Here is a 14,536-nt window from a genome sequence, read left to right as displayed (position 1 = left end):
AGCGGCCAGCTGCAGTTCCGGGTGGAGCTGACGTCCACGGGGCCCGATGGTGAGCCAGGCTCTTCTCCCATGACCCTATGACCCCACCCACCTGTCTGTCCTCACCAGCCTCCGTCCCGCTGCAGGTGCCTCGCCGGACTCCATCATCGGCCTGTCGCCGCTGAACGGCGCCCCGGGAACGCCGTCAGACGACGAGGACCTTCCCCATCCGTTGCCAGGCGTGGTGTCCGCCGGCCTCTCCCCCACCGGCCCTCAGGGGCCCCATGGCCTGTGGGAAGGCGGGGCCGCCGCCCTGCCGGAGAAGGAGCTGCCCGCCGTGCGTCCGGCGCGCTTCGTGGAGGCGACGGCACTTTGTGAGCGCTCCATCCTCCAGCGGTCGCTGAGCGAGGGTCTGGACGCCATCGAGGCCCCGAAGGGGCCCGGTGAGAGGCCCCTGGGCGCCGCCTCACCCAGGCTGTGCTCCAGCTTCCCCACGCACACCCGGCTCAGCGGCATCCTGCACATCGACTCCGACGAGGACGAGGAGCGCTCTGCCATCAACGAGCTGCCGCCATCGCCACTGCTGCTGAATGGAGAGCCTGCTGATGGCGGCGGCGGGCTGGGCGGCGTAGGGCCCGACGATGACGACCTGTTCCTGGTGGAACCGGAGCTCCCGCTGCAGGGGGCGGAGGGAGGGCCTGGGGACGCCCTGGGTGCAGAGCTGGGTCTGGAGCTGGATGACAGTTTGGAGCCAGAGGTTTTCCTAGAGGTGGAGGAGGAGCAGAATGTTACCCATGATGCTTTGCCAGAGGCTGTGGAGGCTCCGGAACAGAAAGGGGCGCCAGGCGAAGACCCTACGTCAGAGATGGATTCCTTCTCCATGGCAACGGCTCCTCAGACCGCCGGCTCCTCATCAGACAGCGGAGCGGTTACCATGGCTACCGCTGTGGTGAGTTTGGTTCTCCAACAGGAACTGGGTCTTATGAATCAGTTCCTCTCAAAGAATTGTTCAATGTTGCAGCGACAAGCTGATGATGACATCAAAGGTGTCGTCCAATCAGGATCCAGCATCCATTCTTAAGGTCCCAACTGGTCAGACTGGTCCACATGTGAGCTGGTTCTGACCCAGGTGGTTCTGTGTGCAGGAAGCCGATGAAGGAGCGACGACAGCCATCGATCCGGGGGGAGACGGGGAGCCCTGCCCGCCGCCGACCTCCCAACCTGGGGATGATGAGGAAGAGGAGGCAGGAGGAAGAGCGGCGGCCTCCGAGGTCGAAGCAGATCCTCCGGCCGCCAGCGAGCCGCCGCAGGAGGAAGAGGAGGAGGAGGAGGTCGGCGTGAGGAGGCAGAGCCTGCAGGCCGCGGGCGGCTGTCATGACGGACAGGAAGTGGCGGAGACCAAGACTCGGGAGGAGGGGGGGTCTGTGGAGCACGTTACCACGGAAACAGACAGGGATGAAGGTACGGCGCCTCCTGCTGGTCTCTGACGGTGAAATCTCCCAGAAATAACCCAGTAAACCGGTTTTTCTCCAGACGCTCCTGTTAACGGCCATCCGGTCCGATCGCTGCCCTCGGTGCGCCACGACATCCACCGCTACCAGAGGGTGGACGAGCCGCTGCCCCCCAGTGAGTGTGTGTGTCTGCACGCAGCATCACGCTGCATCGCGCAGCATCAAGCTACATGCTAACTGTTTTTTGGGGGAAAGTCTTTTCCTTTCCTATCATAAACAAACTAAACTCTGCTGGTACTTTAACTGGACCAATGAGTTCTGTTCAAACTGCACTCAGTTTTCAGGTCCAGGTGTTTCCTGCATGTCAGTCAATCAATCAGTCAATCAATCAGTTGTAATTGATTGGATAATAGTCTGCCTGAAGCCACCATGTTCTGATCTCTGCTGATGGATCCGTTAACCCTTTCCTTCTCTTTCTCTGCTCAGACTGGGAGGCTCGGATCGACAGCCACGGCCGGATCTTCTTTGTGGATCATGTGAACAGGACGACCACGTGGCAGCGGCCCACCGGACCGCCCGCCCCGCAGGGCCTGACCCGCTCCAACTCCATCCAGCAGATGGAGCAGCTCAACCGCAGGTAACCATGGCAACGCAAAGCGTCGTCCAGGTGGGATTCGTTGCTGACGACGACCAGATAAAACTGGAGTCTGAAAGAAATCTTGTTTTTTTTAGTGATGAATATTTTAAAGAGGCAGGATTCATTGTTTCCCAGCCACCTGGAGCCAAAACATATTAACCCTTTAAAATCTGATCAGCTAAGTGTTTCCTTGCTTTCTTCGTGTTTTTTAATTTAACTGCGGTTTGTTTCTCCTGCTGACAGATACCAGAGCATCAGGAGGACCATAACCAGCAGCGAGCGGTCAGAGGAATCCTCCGCTGAGCTGCCGGAGCCGGAGGGAGAACTGATGCCTCACTCCATCTCCGGTGCGTTTCCTCTGACGCAGCAGCAGGTCGCCACCGACTGGTCGCCACCGACTGGTCGCCTCCGACTGGTCGCCACCGACTGGTCGCCTCCGACTGGTCACCACCGACTGGTCGCCGCCGACTGGTCGCCGCCGACTGGTCGCCGCCGACTTGTCGCCACCGACTTGTCGCCCCCGACTGGTCGCCACCGACTTGTCGCCCCCGACTTGTCGCCACCGACTGGTCGCCACCGACTGGTCGCCCCCGACTGGTCGCCACCGACTGGTCGCCTCCGACTGGTCGCCACCGACTGGTCCCCACCGACTTGTCGCCTCCGACTGGTCGCCTCCGACTGGTCGCCTCCGACTGGTCGCCTCCGACCGGTCGCCCCCGACCGGTCGCCCCCGACCGGTCGCCACCGACTGGTCCCCACCGACTTGTCGCCACCGACAGGTCGCCTCCGACTGGTCGCCTCCGACTGGTCGCCACCGACTGGTCGCCACCGACTGGTCGCCACCGACTGGTCGCCACCGACAGGTCGCCTCCGACTGGTCGCCTCCGACTGGTCGCCACCGACTGGTCGCCCCCGACTGGTCGCCACCGACAGGTCGCCTCCGACTGGTCGCCTCCGACTGGTCGCCCCCGACTGGTCGCCACCGACTGGTCGCCACCGACTTGTCCAGATGTTTTTCTGACAGTTCCCTGAATCTGTTGCAGAATATCGCAGAGAAAGCGCCGTGGCTCACTCCAGCGGCCGTTCACGCCTCTCCCTGCTGCTGCAGTCGCCCAGTGCCAAGTTCCTGTGCAGCCCAGACTTCTTCACCGTGCTGCATTCAAACCCCGTAAGCTGCTCCCCCCAGTTCAATCAGTTTAACCAGTTTAACCAGTTCAGTTCCTGTGGGAACAATGGCTCCATGAACTAAAGTCTGATCTGCTGGTTTTCAGTGTTTGTAGCTCCGGTCTGAGTCTTTGCTTCTGATTGGCTGTTTCTGAACCTGAGCTGTTTTCTGTTGATCACCACCCTGATGTGGGCCACCTGAGGTTACCTGAGGTTACTGCTGTTGCTTTTCGTGCAGAGTGCCTACCGCATGTTTACGAGCAACACCTGCCTGAAGCACATGATCAGCAAGGTGCGGCGGGACGCTCACTACTTCGAGCGCTACCAGCACAACCGCGACCTCGTGACCTTCCTCAACATGTTTGCCAACAAGCAGCTGGAGCTCCCTCGCGGCTGGGAGATGAAGCACGACCACACTGGGAAGGTAGGCCAGCTTCCTGACTTTGACTAGGACATCGGTAGCTCAGCCTCTAAGGGTTTGTGGCTTTGACCCGCAGCCTTTCTTTGTGGATCACAACTGTCGGTCGACGACCTTCATCGACCCCCGGCTGCCTCTGCAGAGCTCGCGTTCTACCGGGCTGCTGGCCCACCGCCAGCACCTGAGCCGCCAACGGAGCCACAGCGCCGGGGAGGTAAGAGGCCGCCGCAGAGGTCACGTAGAGGTCAGATCAGTCCTGGAGAGGCTGTTAGGTTAAAGGTCAAACCTTTATCCAGTGTGTTTCCCTTGAGGTCAGTCAACAGGTGCTACAGTCTTTGACCAAACCTTCTGAAGGACGTTTTGTTTTTATTTAGGCTCTGACTGAGTTTTTACTCTGTTTCTGACCGTTTTCAGAGGAAATGAATTATAAATCACTTTATGAACAACGAGGTAAATTTATGCCTGGTTCACACAGCAGGAGTTTAAACATTTTACCTGATTTTCAAACCCTGAGAGATTCCACCTGCGGAGCAACAAACCTCACACGAACGACCTCACTCTCAGACATTTAGACAGGAAATATCACAAAACGTGAGTTCAGAGCAAACAAACGTGGCCGACGAGGAAGCAGCACCGGCGGTAGTTACTGAACGACATTTAACAGAAATAAACCAGACGATAGTCGTTGTTTTGTTTTCAGTATTTAGGATTTCCATCCATGTTTCCATCAGCGCGCTTTCTGATTGGCTGAACATCACATTTAACATCCGGCACATCAGGCCGAGACGATCCAACACGTGGAATATCACAGATATTAGATCGGAGCGGACCAGAACCACTAAGATCACCTTTAGATCCATTTTGGTAATCAGGGAACCTTGTCAGAATAAAAACCAGAATAATAATCTAGTCGTCTGAGCTTATCAGCAAACTCTGCTGATCTGATCAGATCCAAACCTGATGGAAGAATCTGAGCAGCTAGTTAGATCCTGGTAACCAGAACCAGCCAGAACCAAGCAGATGAACCCTGGTTGTTGGGTTGGGTCCAGAACCAGCTGGTCGGGTCCTGAACTGCCGCTCTCTCTCAGGTGGTGGATGACTCCCGGCAGAGCGGCCTGCCCGCCATGCCCCGGCCCTCCAGCACCTTCAGCGGGTCCAGCCGCAGCCCGTACCACGACGTGGTTCCTGTGGGTGAGTCCGCCGGGCTGGGTCCAGTTCTGGACAGAACACACACCTAGACACACACCTGGACTCTCTCTCTCCTCTGCCTCCAGCCTACAACGACAAGATAGTGGCGTTTCTACGGCAACCCAATATCTTTGAGGTCCTGCAGGAGCGGCAGCCCGAGTTAGCCAGGAACCACTCCCTAAAGTAACCTGAACACGACCTTTGACCTTTGACCTTGTCGGATCCCCGCCTGTTTAACCCCGTGTGTGTCTGCAGGGAGAAGGTCCAGTTCATCCGCAGCGAGGGCGTCAACGGACTTGCCCGTCTGTCCAGCGACGCCGACCTCGTCATGCTGCTCAGGTGAGACCCGATCGGTGATCCAAACCGGTTCTGGAACCATTTACCGGGTCCATCGTTAGAAAGACTTGAGCTCACGGATCTAAAACTGAAACCTTAGACTCCAGTTTGTAAGTTTTGTCATGACAGAAGAATTTTATCTAATTTGTCGTTTATTTCTCACAAGACGATCAAAAGTTTGGGTCTTTCACTGACATCTTCATTTCCTTCTCTGGCTTGAGGCGGTTGAAGCTACCGCTAACTAGCTGCTAACATGCCCTTGCTAACTAGCTAACTTTTTGTGTCTAATGGGCGATGGAGTCAACATAAGGGGAGCGATGATCAACAGCGACAGGCGTCGATCTACTCAGGATGAAATCCAACACACGGGACGCGGCTGTGACAATAGTTAACAATTCTCAATTTCTGTCAAGGTTGCATTAAAAAGTCCCGACTTTGATTTGATTTAGATGTGAGGTGACATGATGTTTCAGTTTGTTGAGTCGGTTTTTGTGCTGCCATGTCTTTCCCGGCGGGCTGTTTGCTAACGCTGCGGCGTTTCTCTTTCTGCTCCTGCGTCGTAATTTAAGCTAGCACAGGCCTGATTGAATTATTCATTAAAATCTAAGATATCAGGATGTTTCTGCAGTTTCATTCTGATTTAAGCTCATCAGTCCGCCGTGTTTTCCTCAGTGTTTGGATTCGATCTGCCGTCAGTCCGCTCCGTTCTGCTGAGTGACTGAATTTAGTCCGCCTCATTTCTGACCTTTGACCTCTCATGCTTTCTCTCCAGCCTGTTTGAGGAGGAAGTGATGTCATACGTGCCGCCGTTGCTCCACCCAGGTTACAGCCTGTCTTCTCCTCAGAGCTCTCCAGGTAAATCTGTCTCTGTTTGCTCATACTTTATTGCATTCACAGCTTTTATTAAACAACAGCAATAAAAAGTTTGGATTATTTTGATATGAATTGTTTTGTTTGTTCAGAAAGTAATATAAAGCCAGACATCCTGTAGATACGCTGCAAACGTCCTGATCCAGACCTCACACGTTCAGTACATCTTAGTTTTAGTCAAACTGAGCAGAAATACAGAGTTAACAGAAAAATGCTTGAATTTACCCAGGACATGGATTATCTTCTAAAGAAAAATCAAACACCTTCCAGGCAGATTAATCATTCTCAGATTAAATTGTGCGAAAAAACAAACTCCTCCAGATTGTTTTGGTTTGTTGGGTGTTTGCTGCTGTTGAACTGAAGGGAACCTGATGAGTCTGAAGCTGCAAACCAATCCAGGATTAACCTGCATTCATGGTTTCTGATTGCACCGGAATGATTTGGTTGTAATCTGCTAACGGTCTCCTGTCTCTGCCCCACCTGGACTTTCATCCCGTTCGTTGCAGGAACGCCGCGCGCCAACGCGCGAGCGCCCGCTCCGTACAAGAGAGACTTCGAGGCGAAACTGAGGAACTTCTACCGGAAGCTGGAGACGAAGGGCTACGGGCAGGGGCCGGGGAAAGTCAAGTACGCCAGAAAAATACACCTTTAATGCATGATTCATCCTTTAATATTATTACTCATGGTTTTACACATGAGCTGGGAAAGTAACCAGATGGTTCTTAATTTCTTAAATAAAATATCAACAAAAGACATAAAGAATATTTACAGGTCACTGAATGCAATTTAAGACCAATGATGAAAACTGAATCTGGACATATTTCACATTTTATATGACATTTTTTAGACCCACTTATTGCTGAATCTTTCACAATGTTTGATCAATAAAGCATCTGAACTGGATATTGAACATCAGGAATTATAACAGGTTTTTCTATTCATTAACATGAACTTTAACTAGACCACAGTAGTAATTTTACTAATATAATCGACTGATTCTGATAAACTTACAAACTTTATCTTGGCTCTTTTGATATTGAAGATATTTGATATTTTGATATCTGCTGCTTAGATTTCTTTTTTGGTGTTTGAAAATGTTAGAAAAGTCCAAACAATGTATTTTAGGTAAAAATGACACCAACAGAACCAACTTTACGTTTATCATTCTGTTTTATTTTTTCTGTATTTCATTTTACCGATATTTTATTTTTCTGTTTGTCTCCAGGCTCATCATCCGCAGAGATCACCTGCTGGAAGACGCCTTCAACCAGATCATGTGTTATTCCCGTAAAGACCTGCAGAGGAGTAAACTCTACGTCAGCTTCGTCGGCGAGGACGGGTGAGGAAGACGATGCCTGATGGTCCGAGGTTTGGTTCTGCTGAATGAGAGTGGGCCGAGCAGCGCGCCCTGAGGAACTCCAGGTTACTGTGTGTTTCAGGCTGGACTACAGCGGACCGTCCAGAGAGTTCTTCTTCCTGGTGTCCAGAGAGCTCTTCAACCCGTACTACGGTTTATTCGAGTATTCGGCCAACGACACGTACACGGTCCAGATCAGCCCCATGTCCGCCTTCGTGGACAACCACCACGAATGGTGACTTCCTGTCAGCACTTCCTGTCTGCTGCGACCAGCAGCTTAATGGTTGTTCTGAGAATCGCTGTGAATCCTGGTGTTTGTTCTGGTTCTGTCCGGGTCCAGGTTTCGGTTCAGCGGGCGGATTCTGGGCCTGGCTCTGGTTCATCAGTACCTGCTGGACGCGTTCTTCACTCGCCCGTTCTATAAAGGCCTTCTGCGCATGTGAGTGGTTCCTCCGGCGGCGTCACCGGGTCGGAAAGGTCCAAAGTTTCACCAGAACCGTCCGGCTGATAAACACGTTTAGGGAAAATGATTAGATCATGCACAGATTAATTCCTCTGTGGACTGATGAAGAGGGGCTAAAACTTTTAGAAATGTTTCACAGTGCAGTTTTTATTTTCCTTTAAAGCTGCAGTAGCTTTTATAAATATATATTTTTCCATATTTGTTCAAACTGTTCATTATGAGACAGATAATCTGTGAACACATCGATCTCCCTGAGCTGCTGCTACTGTTTGAGGAAATGCACAAAATTCAACCAATCAGAGCCAGGAGGCGGGCCTTAGAGCTGTCAGTCATCCTCATGTACTCACTGATAATGGTGGACCAACGGGAAAACCATTTATCCACCGTTAATGGTGGCCATGCTAACTAGCTTAGCATTCATGGCAGGCTATGCTAGCTGCAGTGTAACAGAGAGCAGGGGAGGGACGAGAAGCGCCACACAAGATTAATTGACAACGCTAAGACCCGCCTCCCGGCTCTGATTGGTTGTTTTTAGTTAGCGTTGGGAGAAGGAAGAGCAGATTGCCCATTAGAGACCCGGTACCGCCCATAAACTGGTTCTGGTTCTGGTTGTGTGCCTGCAGCCCGTGTGACCTCAGCGACCTCGAGTTCCTGGATGAGGAGTTCCACCAGAGCCTGCAGTGGATGAAGGACAACGACATCGAGGACATGCTGGACCTCACCTTCACCGTCAACGAGGAAGTCTTTGGACAGGTCCATCCCCTAAACGCGTCCCCTAAAACGAACTGGTGTCCGTCCGAAGTTCCCACCGGCTGTTTGTCTGCAGATCACGGAGAGAGAGCTGAAGCCCGGCGGGGCGGGAATCCCCGTGTCTGAGAAGAACAAGAAGGAATACATCGAGCGGATGGTGAAGTGGCGCATCGAGCGCGGCGTGGCGCAGCAGACCGAGAGCCTGGTCCGAGGATTTTATGAGGTACTGCTACGCAGCTCCAAGCTAAAGCTGTAGCTCTGAGCTAGCGAAATATTGAAGTAAAATCTGAGCTAGCTAAAAACAACCATTGCTGAACTAAACATTTAACTTCAGACAAAATACTTGGTTAACAAACTACATATCTGACTGCAAACTAAAATAAATTATCTATAAACCAAATATTTAGCTAACATGCAAATGGACCTTACCAGAGGGGCTGCGTTTCATTGGCTGATGCCCATTCTACGTGGCCGTCTCACAAACACACTTAGCTTCCCGTTAGCTAAGAACAGCATAATGGCAGAACTGATACAACTTGTACACCTTGAAGCCTGTCTGCTACACAGTCTTACGTTAGCTAAACAGATCAATATGCAATGTGTCTGTATCTGACATACACTAAAGATTTTATTTTAGCAGAAAAGGCTTTGGACTAAACTGTTACTCGTGTTAGCCATGCTAGCACCAAGTACAGCTAGTCTGTAAGAGCCTTATGATTGAAATAAGCAATTCCTGATGTGGCAGGAGCACAAGGCTTTGACACTTGGGTGGTGGGTGTGTCGAGGTGGGCGTGACTGTCACTAAGGTATGAATGGGAGCCATACTGGCGCGCTGATTTGTATGTATGAGGAAGCGCGTGCGCCGGTGGTGGTGGTAATTTCTGTTGACCGTGTTGTAATGTCATTTATTGTTAGCCACATCGTATGGTTTAGCCTGGTCAGTATGTGTCAGTCCTTGTAAAGTCTGAAGTATGGCTGTCGCAGTGGAATAAATTGATGATTGCAACAACATGAAGCGACTTGGAGTATAATGAAGCACGAGTCGGACAGTTAGAAATTCACCGCGTTGGGCGTGCCGTGGTGGCGTAGGGGTTGGCGCGACCCACGTTTGGAGGCCTCAAGTCCTCGACGCGGCTGTCGCGGGTTCGACTCCCGGACCCGGCGACGTTTGCCGCATGTCTTCCCCTCTCTCCTTCCCCCTTTCCTGTCAGCCTACTTCATGAAAAGGGACTCTAGAGCCCACAAAAAGACCCCCTGGAGGGGTAAAAAAAAAAAAAAAAAAAAAAAAAGAAATTCACCGCGTTAACCCAGTGCGGCCCTCTACAATACCGCTAGTTTGCCGCACATTTAAGTCAATCAACCATCGCTGTGTTCAGGGAAGCGCTGATTAATAATCGATAAATAAATATCAAGCCTGGAAACTTGATATCGTAACAAACTGAATGTTATGTTTTTAACGTAATCTTTGCTCGTCTTGCGGGGAGCAGGCGGTTGCCACGGTAACAGGTGTGCTTAAACTACAGAGAGAGAGAGTAAAAAGGTAGGAGTGGTTTTGAGTTGATCACCTGTTCAGGTTATTTTACCTTTGTTTCCCTTTGCTGTGGCTCATTACAGCCGCTGTAGTTTCTAAATGTTGGACTAATTACCTCGTTCGTTTGTGAGTTTACGTCATTCACAACAAACATCAAACAGAACAAATATATTTCATCAAATTTTAACAAACAAATGGCTTCTACCGCGGTTATTATGTGAAATTAAATGAATTATATCCCAGCTTCAGAAGATTTGCCTTTACCTTTACAGAGCTCTTTGGTTCCTCCTATCAGTCTGTAGCTTCTCATATTGAGGTCAAAGTTCAGATCTACCATAACTGACTGACACCTGCTGGCCTCAGGTTTGCAACCAGCTTGTGACTGAGAAACCAGTAACCTGCTCCCAGATGATGACATGAACTTGTTAGTTCCTCTGTCCATGTAGCAGCTGATATATTGTGAAAATCCGCTAGAAATGACGCACTAATCAGTCATGTTACCTAGAAACAACCAGGCTTTGTTTGTGAGACTTGCGGTCAGGTGGGTCAGTTGTGGGCGGAGCTTGGTAAGGTCCATTCACCTGCTGATAAGCGGATGTACCCTATCAAAATAAAAGCTTGGTCTTGAGAACCTTTATAGAAACAAAAATATGTAACAAATATAACACATTAATGTGTGTGTTTGCCTCTGTGTGTGTGTGTGTGTTTGCCTCTGTGTGTGTGTCTGTGTGTGTGTGTGTTTGCCTCTGTGTGTGTGTGTGTGTGTGTGTGTTTGCCTCTGTGTGTGTGTCTGTGTGTGTGTGTGTGTTTGCCTCTGTGTGTGTCTGCGTGTGTGTGTGTGTGTTTGCCTCTGTGTGTGTGTGTGCGCGCTGCGGTTCGTCAGGTGGTGGATGTGCGGCTGGTGTCGGTGTTTGACGCCCGGGAGCTGGAGCTGGTCATCGCAGGAACAGCAGAGATCGACCTAACCGACTGGAGGAACAACACCGAGTACAGAGGAGGTACGAGGCAGAGGCCTTCCACACCTTTCAGATCAACAACACTCTCACTTCCTCCTACCTGATCAGATCACTTCCCACGCAGAGAAGACCTGTGACTGAATGCACAAGTTCAGAACACAGCAAAGAGGTTAATAATAATAATAAATATTAATCATCTGGTCCTTTTCAGGCCTTAAATGTTAAAATGTCAGATCTTCATCATGACTATTGAATCTTCACCTCAAACCAACAGGATGTGAAAGAGTCCAGCTTCCATCCGACTGTCATGGGATTCTGATCAAACTTTTAAAATGTGGCAGAAATGAGAATATTAATGATGTGAGTTTCATCTGCTGCTTCGGAGCGAATCCACCAGGCAACACAAGGCGTGATGTCATCACGGTGACGCTACGCATGGCAGGAAGCAGGAAGTAGAGGCCGCTGGACATCACAGAAAAATGGAGAGACTGTCAGAGTTTGGTTCCTCTGGTAAGGCAGAGGAACCGTTGGACTGAACTGTTTCCTCTTCCTGTGGGAAAGTTCAGAAAAAACAAAAACTGAAGAAGTTACTTTAAATTCTGCAGTTTTTAAATAGATGCTCCAACATGAGCATCATTTTTTCATTTTCTTTAACTTCAATTTCTGATTTTTTTTTATTTTTAATTAATACATTTTTTATTAACTTTTTTGCATTTATTTTTTATTAATTTAAATGAAAATAATTTTCTGTTATTATTGTTATCTGGGATTAATCTTCCGCGGCAGGCTGATGGACTCCAGACGGTTTTTATTTTGTTTTCTGATGTTTTTGTTCAAATGTTTCGCAGCAGAGCCGCTCAGTCACAGCAGCAGCAGGAGGAGGAAGAGGAGCAGAAGGAGGAAGAGGGGTTTTTTTTCCATCTGAGTCATGCACCATCATCATCTCTCTGCCCTCAGGTTACCATGACAACCACATAGTGATCCGCTGGTTCTGGGCGGCTGTGGAGCGGTTCAACAACGAGCAGAGGCTGCGGCTGCTGCAGGTAGGAGAGGTGCTGCCCCCTGGTGGAGGGACTGGCGCAGCGAGGTTACTGCGTTACACAACAGGCACTGTTATCATTATTATTGTTAAATATTATTGTTATTGTTATGGGACGTTGAGAGGAAACTAATCTGGACTTTATCGCAGCTGCTGTGGCTTTTATTAATAAAAACAGATCAGCTGCTGCAGCATCAATTCATTTTTACACTTTCTACCTTAAATTTCCAGCTGGATTAAGATGCAAACTACTAAAAGATATAAATGATAATATTTTAATCCCTGAAGTGGGTCAGTAGTTTCTCTACATAATTTTAAACAATAAACCTGCAGAGCTTTTCCTTCCTCTGTAAGTTTTTGTTTCCAGCTGATAATCTGAGACTCGACTGGAGAACAAAACCGTCGTTTGATATTCGACATTCAGTTGATCCAGTTGATCATGAAATCTTGATATCGAACTCCAATCAGCTGAATGATAGAGATTGATTGGTGGTCCAGTCGACCCAGTTCCACTGGAACCAGAACATCTGCTCCACCTCCAGCTGTTGTGGCTCTGAGTCAAACCAACCTGTTCCCCTCCTGGCCTGTGGGGGCGCTGCACCAAGAACCACTGAAGGAAATGACACAAAAACCTCTGAAGACACTGAGAGCAACTTCCTTCTTCACCAGATGGAAACAAGATGGAGGCGTCAGATTTTAGCGTTGGAGGATTTCTCTTTAGTCTTTGGCTGAAGACCAGGAGCCATTTCTGCTGCTAGCGCTAGGCTAGCAGGTTAGCTTGGGTTGTATTTACCCAGAATGCCCTGCACTGTAGTCCACTTCCTGCTTTTGGAGCGGTCTCCGGTCCGCTTGGCGTTCAGATTCAAACCGAACCCAGACCGAGGTTTGGAGGACCAGAGGTCAGAGGTCAGCTAGCATTCACACCTCACCAACTGAACCGGACTTTGACTAGGCAGTCAGTTTAACGCGGACTGATTGATCCGGCCTCTGTGTGAATCCTGCTGTTTGTTCAGCAGCTGACGGTTTTCCTGTTTCTGCTGCAGTTCGTGACGGGAACGTCCAGCGTTCCTTACGAAGGTTTCGCCTCGCTGCGAGGAAGCAACGGACCGCGCAGGTTCTGCGTGGAGAAGTGGGGGAAGATCACGTCTTTACCCAGGTGAGGCGAGGAGAGAGAGGCTGCGCAGGTAGCAGCGTCTCAGTTATTAGAGTTAGAGTTATTAGAGCGGTCTCAGTAAGGAGGATCATTTTATTAATTACAATTAGGCCTGTCGCGATAAACGGTAAATCAATTAATCGTACGATAAATTAAAACTATCGACGTCATTTTAATTATCGGCATTATCGTCTCATCCGCCCCTTTTCTTTTTCTGTTAATGACACCGAATGAAAAAAGGCTCAACTCCGGTTCTCTCCACTGATCCTCCCTTCCTCATTTCCTCAGTGTAAAGCCCAGCGCACACTACACGATCTTAGAGCTGTCGGCCGATTGTCGGCCCATTTTCAAAACCTGAGGCCACACATTATCCGACAGAAATCCTAGGTATAACGGTTTGATCGGTTCGTTCCTGCCCTGTGGTGTCCAACAATGGGCACAAAATAATGGCTACAAGTTCAGTTAACTAATTTTAAAACCAGGCATTAATCAATGCTTTACTACAATCTACCTGCAATGCATGTGGCTAGTGTCAGCGTAAAGTCCTGACTGAATGAAAATCATTAGAACCTATTTACGTCACGTTAACGAAGAACAGCTGAAAAGTTACCGGGTTTATCAACTGCGGTAGCAATTTCGCTCCAACTCCTCCTCTTGTCATTTCTATATTCTTTGCATGTTGAATAAACATTAATGTTTCCACATATCATCTCCAATGTCCGCTGGACTTCGGGTTGCTCCGTATCAGCTGTTTGGGATTCCCCTCCGTAATTTACCCTCAGAAAACACGGAGGAGAATCCGCGCTTTCTGATTGGCTGCCTGTCACATTCAACAGGCTGCGTTAAAGATCCCAGTCGGGAAAAAACCCTGATTTAGATCGGAAACGACGATCTACCGTAACACACCACACAATCTTAGAAAGACCAACGATCTAAGATTGTTGTAAGGGGAAAAATAGGAGCAAAAAATCCTGTAGTGTGAATTATTGCATCAGGTAGTCGATGTGCCCATCTTCTCTATTTAAATCTAATTATTACTGAAGGGCAACATAATATACAGACTTCATAATCTGCACTCTTGGTTGAATGCAGTATTTATTTCCACTTTGGCTTTATGTTGTTTAGTTTTTATCAAGTACATTTTTTGTTAATGGAGACTGAGAATCCATTTTGTTTTTGGTTGTTTTGTTTATTTTGTTTATCAGTTCCAGTGTTAAGTATTCTTTTGAAAATAAAGTGTATCT

The 14,536-nt window shown here is 49.3% G+C and overlaps 1 protein-coding gene across 2 annotated transcripts in view; it reads left to right on the top strand.

The window, feature by feature from the left end:
- The window catches only part of hecw2a (HECT, C2 and WW domain containing E3 ubiquitin protein ligase 2a), a 71,694-nt gene that overhangs the window by 52,972 nt on the left and 4,186 nt on the right, over window positions 1–14,536 (top strand). Inside the window, exons 9-30 of one of the 2 annotated variants that reach the window (XM_032567286.1) lie at window positions 1–49; window positions 126–928; window positions 1,125–1,440; window positions 1,513–1,611; window positions 1,917–2,067; window positions 2,311–2,414; window positions 3,111–3,235; window positions 3,470–3,655; window positions 3,729–3,863; window positions 4,738–4,840; window positions 4,924–5,020; window positions 5,093–5,176; window positions 5,946–6,028; window positions 6,550–6,670; window positions 7,269–7,382; window positions 7,483–7,635; window positions 7,741–7,839; window positions 8,487–8,616; window positions 8,690–8,836; window positions 11,028–11,142; window positions 12,058–12,143; window positions 13,183–13,295. In XM_032567286.1, the coding sequence (XP_032423177.1) occupies window positions 1–49; window positions 126–928; window positions 1,125–1,440; window positions 1,513–1,611; window positions 1,917–2,067; window positions 2,311–2,414; window positions 3,111–3,235; window positions 3,470–3,655; window positions 3,729–3,863; window positions 4,738–4,840; window positions 4,924–5,020; window positions 5,093–5,176; window positions 5,946–6,028; window positions 6,550–6,670; window positions 7,269–7,382; window positions 7,483–7,635; window positions 7,741–7,839; window positions 8,487–8,616; window positions 8,690–8,836; window positions 11,028–11,142; window positions 12,058–12,143; window positions 13,183–13,295 (3,413 nt within the window). The remainder of the gene's footprint in view (window positions 50–125; window positions 929–1,124; window positions 1,441–1,512; window positions 1,612–1,916; window positions 2,068–2,310; window positions 2,415–3,110; window positions 3,236–3,469; window positions 3,656–3,728; window positions 3,864–4,737; window positions 4,841–4,923; window positions 5,021–5,092; window positions 5,177–5,945; window positions 6,029–6,549; window positions 6,671–7,268; window positions 7,383–7,482; window positions 7,636–7,740; window positions 7,840–8,486; window positions 8,617–8,689; window positions 8,837–11,027; window positions 11,143–12,057; window positions 12,144–13,182; window positions 13,296–14,536) is intronic. The other variant, XM_032567287.1, reaches the window with a different exon arrangement.

This window comes from Xiphophorus hellerii, chromosome 7, assembly GCF_003331165.1.
Source record: "Xiphophorus hellerii strain 12219 chromosome 7, Xiphophorus_hellerii-4.1, whole genome shotgun sequence".
NCBI classification, from domain to species: Eukaryota; Metazoa; Chordata; class Actinopteri; order Cyprinodontiformes; family Poeciliidae; genus Xiphophorus; species Xiphophorus hellerii.
This window is presented reverse-complemented; position numbering and strand designations above follow the sequence as displayed.